General features: G+C 39.5%; 1 protein-coding gene across 1 annotated transcript in view; it reads left to right on the top strand.

The window, feature by feature from the left end:
- FREM2 (FRAS1 related extracellular matrix 2) overlaps positions 1–12268 on the top strand; it is a 162333-nt gene that overhangs the window by 75520 nt on the left and 74545 nt on the right. Inside the window, exons 3-4 of the mRNA XM_039236089.1 lie at positions 1977–2123; positions 9186–9416. Of these exons, the coding sequence (XP_039092020.1) occupies positions 1977–2123; positions 9186–9416 (378 nt within the window). The remainder of the gene's footprint in view (positions 1–1976; positions 2124–9185; positions 9417–12268) is intronic.

The following is a 12268-nucleotide window of genomic DNA, read 5'->3' as shown; positions in this document are numbered from 1 at the left end:
AGGGTGGCCTTGGAGCCAAGCCCAAGTGCACTGCGCGGGCGGATCACCAGGGGTCCGGCAGGGGGCGCGCGGGCCGGATTTGGGCATGCGCGGTGCGGCAGGGGCGCCGGCCACCGTTTGTGCAACGGTGCTATCCACGCGCCACAGTGTACTGCGTGCCTGCGCGGGCTGTCTCCCTTCGTTCTCACGCCGGACGGAGGCATTGGTTAATATTACCTCCCCTTGACTCTCCAAACGAAGAAACAGAAGTGTAAGGAAGACATTTGCTGAAAGTCAGACAGCAGATGAGAAACGGAGGAAGCCTTACGCGTTAGGCCCCAGCCATGGCCTCCCCTCTGGAGAACAGCACCGTGTGTGGGGAGAAGGTGGGCGTAAGACGTCCCTAAGGACAAAATGTGGCGGGAGCTTCCTGCCCTCGTATCTGTTTATATTTTTTAAAAGTAACCAAAACATGGAGAGGTCCATCATCCCGTCAATTCCACACACCAAGGAGCTAGCTCCACATTTGGAAGGCCTCTTTTCACACAGCCACGACGTTCACAGCGTCAGTGCCTCGTGTTTCTGTGTCTTTAGGTGCTTTGGGTATTCCAACAAGAATTTCACATTTATTGTTTAATGGCCGAATAGGCGCTCATTGATTTGATGCACCACAAACACTCAGAAGATTCTTTTGGTTCGGGTGCCTATTATGGAAAATATTGAAGAATTCCTTACAAGTATATTTTTGCTTCTCTTGAAGCACAAATTCACAGAAGGACTTACAAGATCAAATGGTATCAACATCTTTTTGTCTCCTGGTAGCTGCCTGAAAGGCTGCTGCTAATTTACAATTCAAACAACAATAAACAACAAAACCAATTTACTTATATAACCTTCGCTGCACTGGGTATTTTTTCTTTCATCCTCAGGACATGTTGATTGATAACTCAAAGTCACTGCAACTTTTCTTCTTAAAAATTTCTGGCATAGATGAACATTTTTCCATGTGCTTGTTCAATCACTGTTTCCCTTTGTGCAGATTTTTTTGCCCTCAGTCTATTAAAGGGATGAGGTTTTCCTGCCTCATTTCTCTTTCTCTAGAGTAGCTCTCTCTATGTGAACTCAGAGAAGAAGAAACTAGAATTAAAATGGTGCCGCTAGCTGTGTTTGTTACTTGGGCTTTTTTCCACCCTTTTCCAGAAAGACTTAAAAGAAATTACCCATGCCTTTGTTTATAAACCTCACTTTCCTCTGAAATAATTGGTGTAGATCAAAGGAAGTGGAGGGATACTGCAGAGTGATCAGCTGATAACCATTTCTCCTTTCATTTTCCTCGCCTAGCAGCTTTCACATTAGAGAGATCACACACAGTTTGTTTTCTCCTGATAGCAGTCAGCCCCATTTTGGTGGGGAGGTGGGAGGAAAGAGCCTTATCTTGAGAAGAGAAGAGAATCAATGAAAAGAGCTGTCTGTTTGCTGGAAGGAATGGACTGGAGCATAGTGGGGAAGGGAGGCGAAGGGATATTTGTTTTTTCTTAAGTGGTTATAATTAAAGCCTTCCATCCAATTGCTCAGTGAACCAGAAAAAGGTATTTGTGAAGTTGTGTGTGTGTTTTTAACAATCATTAAGTAAGCCTTGCAGCCTTCTTTAAAGAAAACTTGCTCTCCAGCGGCACCTTGTGGAAAGTGGGTCATCCTGCAACTTGGATATTTGTATGTTCAAAAGAAATTGCTTCTAGTAGTTGTGTGGTTCTTTCCCATTACCCACTTTGCCTTCTAAAGATCAAGGGATTTTGTGAAGGATGTCAGCTATTGTATTTCTGTACAAAATCGCTGAGCAGTAAGCTCTTCCCCAGGTATGTATTCTGGAGTTGCTTGTGAAACCAAGTGGCTCTGAGGATTTCTTAATGTTGTATCATTCAAGTCCTCGGTGGAATTTTTCAGGCCATTCATTCAAGAAAGCACTAATTGGGGACTTTAAAATTTTTGTTTTCTAGGCGGAAACAAATTAACCAAACAGCATTTTCGTCTGAATTGGGCATGGATCTCCTTTGAAAAGGAATATTACCTGATCAATGAGGATTCCAAATTTCTAGATGTCATTCTTAAACGCAGAGGTTACTTGGGAGAGACTTCATTTATAAGTAAGTGTAATTTACATTTCTGTCTCAAAATCCCTCTTTTTTCCTTGCAAATGTCCACAATTTTACAATGATTAAAATATGTATAGTTTACTGCTCTAGTTTTAAAGTTTAAGGAGCTGTTGACATTTAAAGATTCTTTAACTGCTAAAGAAACATGCCAAGAGTTTTGTGTCAAAGCTAAATCATAGAGACAAAAGGCTGCAAAAATAAGAAATGCGTAACCAAATATATGTACCTCTTTAAACCTTCTACCTACATATGACCTTTCTCTGATATAAATAACTTTACAAAAAATGGCAGTAATCACTCACAAGGTAAAAAGATTTTAAAGGTCACTAGACCTTAAAGGAGGTTTAGGGGAATCTGTAATCTAACCATAAGATAAAAATCTACAGAAATGTCAGTGTAAAATATATATGAAGGCAACTTTAGTAATTGGCAGATGAAAAACTATTCAGTAACTTATTAGACATTGACATGTAATTTACTATTTGTTGCATTTGAATGCTCAGGTAGGTCACAAAAAGTTTCAAGAACCCAACACTACATAAAAGCTCTACACAAAAAATATACATTGTGACTTTTCTTCAGAACCAATGCTAAGGTGTTAAGCACTAATCATTTTCTGTTGCTTTACCCTTTTAAATAGAACTGAAAGTCAAAAGCAAAGAATAGAGCCTTTTTACAAGTCCAATTCAAGCTAACATATAACATCTAGGCTGATAGAATTTTCATGAGGTAAAAAAGCTTTCACTGAGTGAGAATGTCAGCTAAGATAGGAATCTAGAAAAATGTTGGCAATAAAAAAAATAAAAGCTTGCTAATCCTGTGTTTGTCTGCAAAACAATTGCTTGAAATTTTACTGGCCTGTGAAATTCACAAAGCATTAAAGAGTAGATCCCTACACACACACACACACACACACACATGTACACACACATGCCACATACAACACTGTTTACCACAGCCATAATCCCTCCCCCCACCCCAGGCTTCCCCTGATATTTGGATGCTGGGTATTAATTCCTCGTTTTTATTTTTATTTTTTTAGTCTTTATTTATTTTTGAGAGAAAGACAGAGCGTGAGCAGGAGAGGGACAGAGAGAGAGGGAGACAGAATCAGAAGCAGGCTCCAGGTTCTGAGCTGTCCGCACAGAGCCCAATGCAGAGCTCAAACTCACAGACTGTGAGATCATGACCTGAGCTGAAGTCAGGCACTCAACCGACTGAGCCACCCAGGCGCCCCACTCCTTATTTTTAAAGTGTTTTTTGTTTTTGGGGCGCTTGGGTGGCTCAGTCGGTTGAGTGTCCAGCTTCAGCTCAGGTCATGATCTCACGAGACAGGAGTTTGAACCCCGCATCCGGCTGTCTGCTATCAGCACAGAGCCTGCTTTGGATCCTAGGTCTCCCTCTCTCTGCCCCTCCCCTGGGCATACTCTCTCTCTGTGTCTCTCAAAAATAAATAAACATTAAAAAAAATTTTTTTAAGTGCTTTTTGTTAAGCATGGAAGAGGGGTTTTCACACCATGCTCTGCTGACCCTGTAAGGTTCTTGGCTTCGGAGAGGGAGGGGGAAGTGCTGGTCCACCGGCAGACTTTCGGCCATCTGCACGCGCCTCCTCCTGGCTGTCATTTACACTCTCTGTGTCTAACCTAAAGCACAGTGAGTACTCTTACCGCTCTCTCTCTTTGGAAGCATGTTTTCTTTGCACACACACACGTGCTCTGCAGATCAGGAATCGGATCCTGTCTCACCTACTGTCCGTGAGAGATTAGCCTTAACTAGACTTTGTGCTTGAAAGTATGCAGGAATTAATAACTAAGAAACAGAGAAATTCGGCAGTTCTTAACGATGCCTTCATCTATTTGCATTTTGCTGGAATTCCTGGTGGGTAGGTTTAATTACTCACTCACACCAAGTCCATCAAATGTAATGGGAAAGTTCATAGTTGAAAGATATTTGTAAAACGATCTTTTCGCATTTTTGTTTTCATTTTCCTTTTTAAAGCTGAATCCTAAAATGTCAAACAAGAGCTCTCTTTTCCTCCTGGCCTTATTTTTTCGAGGAACTATTATTTCCTGCCTGTGGAGATGAGCACCATCCACTCTGCGAAGGTTCTTTAGCTCTACTTGGTTAACCGCACGTGTTACTTAGTAACCTGGGGAGATCGGAAGTTTAAAAGACTTCCATGTGTGGCCCACACCCATCAATCATTGAAAATAGTAATAGAATTCAAGCTGGGAGGGAGAATGGAAGTCAGATTAAAGAGGAGGGGAGCCTCCATGAAGCTCTACAATGTCTGTGTTTCATGTTACGGTTTCCTAAAACCTCCGCTGTCACAAGCGTTTAGAATTAGATAGTTTGCGTGATCTCTAAAGGCAGACTATCAGTTCGCTTCAGGAGCACAATTAGTAAGTCACCAATTATGTGAAATTTATACAAGTGTTTTCTCAGAGATGGTTATTAATTTTATAACTTTTATAACCCATTAATAAATATGTATTTGCATTTCATAAAAGTATTTGAATTTCAAAGATCTTATTGCTACCAGCTCTCAAGCATTTACTAAACATAAAATACTTCATTAAGTACATTAAGTACTTTACCTTTGTCTTTTTCTCCTTACAACTTACTTTACTCACCAACTCAACCTCATATTTCCTTGAGTGCTTATTCAGTGCCAGCCACTGTGTTACATAATACTATGTATTATGTTACATACTATGTATGTGTTACATACATACTATGAAGTGACAGTAATGATCGCTACAATGTATTGAGTTCTTATTCTGTGCTGGCCCCAGTTCCCAATACCTTAAATAGTCAGCCCCATGAGAGCAATGTTGTTATATCCCTCCTGATGCAGGTAAGGAAACAGAAAGTTTGTCAGATGCCCAAAGCTACTGAGGAGCAGAGCTGAGATTTGCCCAGAGCTAACCTTCTTAACTACCTCACCATAGTGCTTCTGAAATCCTTCATAACAGAGGAAGTTCATAACCTGCCTGTGGTCCCATGGCCCCTACGTGGCCAAGCTAGGGTATGGTCTGTTCTCTCGTTCCAAAAGTGCCTTGCTTAACCTCCATGCCATTTTTCCACGCCAGAGGAAAAGCTGCAATTGTGGTTTCGCTTAGTAAATCAAAGGAATATGGTTTGTTTAATAATTAATTCTCTTTGAAACAATAAAAGCATAAATTCAAGCCTGATTTAGAAGCTTTTTGATTTCTAGAATTCTTTTTGCCCCATCTAATAATGTTATTTATAATAGGTGTGGTTTACCAGCCCAATATTTGTATCTCCAATTAAGGGCATGTTTTGAACATTGTGTGTACTTTGCTGTCTCATCTACAATATTAGATGAAAATGTGGACTAATCTGTGTCCTCCACAATCTATACACCATTTCCTCATCTCTTATTAAAGATGGGGTACCTGGGTGGCTCAGTCAGTTAAGTGTCTGACTTCAGCTCAGGTCATGATCTTGTGGTTCTTGAGTTTGAGCCCCACATCGGGCTCTGTGCTGACAGCTCAGAGCCTGGAGCCTGCTTTGGATTCTGTGTCTCCCTCTCTCTCTGCCTCTCCCCCACTCACACTCTGTCTCTCTCTCTCTCTCTCTCTCAAAAATAAACATTAAAAAAATGTTTTTAATGGGCACCTATGTAAAGGGCCCTATGGAGGTATAAAGTATTTAGTATGTGTCCACCTGCCCTCAGGTTTTAATGCATCTAAGATTTACCTGGATCTTGCTAAAATGTTGATTTTGATTCAGTGGGCCTGGGGTAGGGCCTAGAATTCTGCATTTCTAACAAGCTCTCAGATGCTGCTTATGCTGCTGGTTCATAGATACTAAGTAACTATATCCTGTAACAGCATAGACTAGCATTGCACTCAAAGTAGGTACTGTGTGTTAATTATAAAAAGGAAATCTTTATTTTAGACCCAAAGCAAGTTTAGTATTCCATCTAAGTCTTATTTTACCCTCTAAAAATATGACATGTCCTTCTTAATCTGACCTCATGTTTGAGAGGCATACCGGCAATTTAACAAAACAATCTTTTTTCACAAAATAGACGTCCATTCCTCTTTGTTTGATGAATCAATAATATTGCCTATTTATAATTTGCATCCAATTGGGAATATTTTATAAAGTCCATCTAAAATAATTTTATGTGTTTTTAGCAGCAACCATGAGATTTGGTATTACGATATGCATTTTATCGGTTGGATAACTTGATTATCGGAGTAAGGATGACTAGTTGGAACTAGTGGACATTCCTTGTATTATACTCATTCCTCTTTTTTAAAATATATTTTTGTTTATTCATTTTTGAGAAAGAGAGAGCGTGTGCACACGGTGGAGGCACAAAGAGAGAAGGAGAGAGAGAATCTTAATCTATCAGTGTAGAGGTCGATGCGGGGCTTGAACCCACGAACAGTGAGATCATGACCTGAGCTGAAATCAAGAGTCCAAGAGTCAGATGCTTCACTGACTGAGCGCCCCTATACTCATTTCTTTTTGTTTTTAAACTGCCTTTTGAATCTCTAGGAAAATAAAGCATCACAGGTGAAAGAAAACAAAACAGAAAAGTGGGCAGTAGTTATCAGGGACCAAATAACAAATTCTTTTGTTGGCCCATGCTACTAGGGAGGGATGGGTCAATGAGCATCGTGTGTGCCGTAACCTCAGAGAGAATGATCCCTCTCATCGTCCATCACCTTGGCCGTGAATCATGGCAGACCCAAGAGGTGTTGACAACCTGTCTGTGTGCATCAGGAACCAAAGAGCTAACAGGAAGTCTACAACATTCAACAAGATATGTACTGTAGAATCCCTGGTCTGTGCCTTTTTTCCTCCTGATATTAAACACATTATGTTTTACCTCCTATTGAAAAAAATATATATTATTTTTTATCTCAGTTGTTTCTGAGAGCTATAAGACCAAAATGTTTTACTTAAAAAATTTTTGTAACATTTATTTATCTCTAAGAGACAAAGAGAGACAAAGCAGGGAAGGGTCAGAGGGAGGGAGACACAGAATCTGAAGCAGGCTCCAGGCTCTGAGCTGTCATCACAGAGCCTGACGTGGGGCTCGAACCTATGAACTCTGAGATCATGACCTGAGCTGAAGTCACGATCTTAACCTGACCTGAGCTTAACCAACTGAACTACCCAGGTGCCCCAAGACAAAAATATTTTAATGAAATATTTATTTTCATCTTCATTTTGAGGTGAAACTAGTAGTCAGATGAAGAAGTAAATATCCACGTTAATCTGACATAAGCACCATTATTTAAAAATAAGGCAATTTTTTCAATTAAGTGAGAAATGTTACAAACACTTTATTTTTAGTCTTAATTCTAATAGTCACAAGATTTTATTTTCCCCCCTTTTAAATCAGTTTTTCCTACCAATGTTTCCCAAAATGCCAAGAAATTTATTTGCAAATTATTCTTTAAATTTTTTTTTTTTTTTAATTTTAATGTGGGGCACCTAGGTGGCTCAGTCAGTTGACCTTCCAGCTTCAGCTCAGGTCATGATCTCATGGTTCATGGGTTCAAGTGCTGCATCGGGCTCTGTGCTGACAGCTCAGAGCCTGGAGCCTGTCTTCGAATTTTTGTGTGTGTCTCTCTCTGACCCTCCCCTGCTCACTCATTAAAAAAAATTTTAATGTTTATTTTTGAGAGAGAAAGAGACAGCACAAATGGCAGGCCGGGGGTTGGGGGAAGGGTGGGAGAGGGAGACACAGAATGAGAAGCAGGCTCCAGGCTCTGAGCTGTCAGCACAGAGACTGACACGGGGCTCTAACTCACAATCGTGAGATCATGACCTGAGCCGAAGTCGGACACTTAACTGACTGAGCCACCCAGGTGCCCCTATTTGAAAATTATCCTATTAACATGGCTGACTAAGAGGTTCTGATTCAGTACTTAAAGACACACTAGTACCAGTACAAAGTAGTACAAGTATTACTGCAATTTTATAATTTTTCGATGGCCCTGGATTTATTGAGTGTTGACTGTTCATAGATAATCTATGACTTGAGTACATGGTATTGTAATGGTGACGATCCTCTTGTCATGTACTGAGAGACTCAGAGATCCTTTAATCTCCCCAGCGAGCTGCAGTTGACCTTGAGTGAACCATCAGAGTGAGCCAAACATACTCCTCATAATAATCACTAGTATTAACTCTCCAGTTCTGTTCACATGGCTTCATGGAATTCTGAAGTGTTACACACACACACACACACACACACAAACCTGGATGTGCTCATGTTGACAATCACTGAATTAGATTCTTTTCAGGGTCTTAGTTCCACTAAATGTGGAGAGGATATTGTAATTTTTTTATTATTGCTCCATTTACAACTTAGATTATCAAAGAATTCCTGACTCACAGAGTTCCTTATTTTCTAGTTAGAGAATTTTTCTTATGTTTTTATCATATGGCACATGCAGTATAACACATGCAGAAGTAAAAGTAGAGAGTTTTGGGGGCGCCTGGGTGGCTCAGTCAGTTAAGCAACCAACTTTGGCTCAGGTCACGATCTCATCGTTTGTGAGTTTGAGCCCTGTGTTGAGCTCTGTGCTGATGGCTCAGAGCCTGCAGTTTGCTTCAGATTCTGTGTCTCCTTCTCTTTCTGCCTCTCCCCTATTCCTCTCTCTCTCTCTCTGTTGTCTCTCTCAGAAATAAATAAACATTAAAAACAATAACCAGAAAAATGAAGAGATTTTTGACTAAATGAAGTTGTAGGAATAAGAATATTTGCAACATGAATACTAATTTACTGAGTCTTGCTTTACAAGAGATTCTAACACAAACACAGCTCAAAGAATATGTAACAAAACTATCATGAGGTACGAACAGAACAGAATCACGAGCCCCCAATACCTACAGTAAAACACTTTTACTGTGGTACCTGTACCCGTTATCCATCTCATGGAATCAAAGCTGAACGTAGTGGCACGCAGGATAAAATAACACACAAAAAGTTAACGACAAGGCAAACTTTAATAATCCAATTGAAAATGAAACTAAGAACATGGTACCATGTTTTATGTGAAGGTATCGGCACGAGAGATGGGACTGCAGAAAAAGACAAAGACTTCAAGGGCAAAGCACAGAAACAAGTGCAGTTCAACCCAGGCCAGACCAGGGCCACCTGGAGAGTGCGGATCCTGAACGATGGAGAACACGAGCAGTCGGAGACCTTCCAGGTGGTTCTCTCAGAGCCCGTGCTGGCTGCTCTGGAATTCCCTGCAGTGACCACGGTGGAGATTGTTGACCCAGGAGATGGTGAGATCGATCAACTTGTTTGTCTTGTTGCTGCTGGGTTTTTAGTGACAAAATACCTTATAAAAGCAAGTTTTTAATTCAGCATTTGGACTTTCTATGGGCAGAATGTTCTAGACTAATAGTGTAATATTCTCAGGTATGCTGATGGGAGAGGGAAGCCAAAAACTAATAAGGGAAGCTGTATCATTTCAAGCAAACGAACTACGTAAGCACATATGAATTATCAGCATGTTCTTTCTCTTATTGGTATTCTATTCCTTAGAATCAATTCTAAGGAATTGATTCATCTCATTTTCTTGAATTAATTTGGTACTTTTTAAGGTATTTTAAATGTCTTTTAAAATGTCCTTTAAACAAATAGTTTAAGAATCAGACCATTTGGGATGAATTTATTCCCCATGTTACACTTGATTGTTCAAGTGTTCAACTTTTCATCAGCCAACAATTTTCATTTGGCTGTGTGCTTCCACATTTGTTACATAAAACCCACCTGACCTATCCTCACTCTTTGGTGAGTCGTGTCTTGAATCACTGCTCTTAATTTCTATTAGATTATGCTTTTCTGTCAGTGCACACCTTTGGCTGATGTTGGTAAAAGTGAATCTCACTGCTTTTGTGTGTAATTTGACCTATTCCCTCCCCCTTGCCATAGTTCTAAGTGCTGGCTTATCTCAGTGCAGTCAGCAAAGAGGAGAAAAAAGGAGAAAAAGAAAGAAAGAAAAGGTTGAATGGCTTTTTGAGGTCTGGCATTTACACAAAGGTTGGAGAGACTCTTCTAAGGCTGAAATCCTGTCAGAAGCCAGATATGACTCTTTTCAGCTGCCAGCCGACACTATTTTGTCAGTCAGAAAACTCTTACATTTTCTATGAAGATACAATCTACGGAGTCCCTGTAATGGAGACATGTGTGGAAATCTCTGGGTTAAAAGACTGAACTTAATTAGAGAGAGAGCGTAAGAGCACTGGGCTCTGTGTCTGTTTGTTTAACATCTCTCCTTTCGGTAAATATGAAGTTCAATTATGCTTCTAATTCCTTTAGAGAACAGTTGGCATTTAATTACATTTAGTTTTATCGGCATTATCTAAGAATGAATAATTAAATTTTCTTCTAGGCTTAAGTTTTGAGTAAGTGGTAGCATAATAAAGCTTCTCTCTTTGGAACAAGCCCATGGCAGCTTTAATACATATAAACTGGCCCATCAGTTAGAGTTTGTTTGAAGCCATTTCTTTCTTTATTGTATTTTTTTTACGTAAGCTCTAGGCCCACTGTGGGGCTTGAACTCACATCCCTGAAATCAAGAGTCACATGTTCAGCCCTCTACGCCAGCTGGGCATGTCTGAAGCCATTTTTTGATATTTTATTTGCCAGTTGGTATAATCCCCATTGTTTACCTTAAGAAATGAGACACTTAAACTCATTTGTGTCTTCCTACTTATCAGCCTAGGGGTAACACTCTATACTCTATACCCATAGTAGGTCTGCGAAGTGGAATGTTAAAATACATACACACAAAACACACACACACACACACACACACACACACACATACAACTTTGCCATAATTTCATTTAATGTAAATTTAATGATCATCAAAGTTGTTACAGAATTTTCTAGATCACGTTCATCCCTAGTCATTCTAGGCCATGACCTTTCCTATGATAACTGACGGGTAGCTCATAATGTCTGGTATATTCCATGTCTTGTTGAAGCCATTGGTCTTCAAGTTACAAGATCTGAGTTTGATTCCCAATCCTACCATTTCTAGTTTTATGACCTTAATCAAATCAAACGCCTTTTACTAAGACTTAGTTTCCTAATGCACAAATTAAGAAAATTAAGGATTCTCATGTTGCATCATTCTTGTGAAAGAGTTCTATAAAACATGAAGCACAATACTACTGCTTTATTTCTAATGCCACAAATAACATTGTTAGATTTCATTTTAAGAGATTAAAGAGCCCTTGTTTCCCACCATTAAAGAGTCACTTTCCCTACCATTTCAAAATTTCGATCGTTTCCTTCTCACCCTCTTGTAACTCTTCACATAGAAGTTTGCCACCTCTAGGAACTATTATGTGTCTAAACTCCCGCTCTGCATATTAGTTCTAGGTCGTGTTATGGGATTTTATTTTGCATGCATTCAAAATACATTCACTTCGTACATGTGCTGGGTACAGTGCTATGTGTTAGGGATGTAAAGATAATAGGATAGAATTGTTTCTATCAAAAAGCCTATGGTCTAAGGGAAAAGAGAGCCCTACCAATAAGTGATTACGATAGAATGTGATGTGATGCAATAAAGCATGAGCAAAGTGTTGTGGGAGCAAGAAGAGGAAATAACCAACCTTGCTTCGCTTGAGTCTGAAATTGTTTACTTACTGGCCAGTTCATATAAGTAAAGAACTCTTCTCGGTTTCTTACTTACCCATAACAGCTACTGATAATGATAATAATTGAAATTCATCAAACACTCACTATTGGCAAACAGCACCGTTAACACATTATGTATACATTCTTCCCCTCACTTTTACCTCCATACTTGTAAGACATATGCACTATGTTAGGCATTTTACTTTATTATAGGATGCTCTCAGTTTTACATGTGACAAATTTTAGAATACTTGCTCCCATGTTTTAAGATAAAAAAAAAAAAAAAAAACCAAGAACAACTTACTAACATAAACTCTCTCTTTCTACACACACACACACACACACACACACACACACACTCACACAAGCATATGCATACATATATCCTGAATTCTTAAGTGTTCATAATTATACTCTTATAACACTCTATCCATTTATATTTTTTAAGTTACATAGTTGTGATTTAGGTAAAGATTTTAAA

Source organism: Hyaena hyaena, unplaced genomic scaffold (genome assembly GCF_003009895.1).
Source record: "Hyaena hyaena isolate Hyena2069 unplaced genomic scaffold, ASM300989v1 scaffold_106, whole genome shotgun sequence".
Lineage (NCBI taxonomy): Eukaryota > Metazoa > Chordata > Mammalia > Carnivora > Hyaenidae > Hyaena > Hyaena hyaena.
Note: the sequence above shows the minus strand (reverse complement) of the source record. Positions and strands in the feature narration are given on the sequence as shown.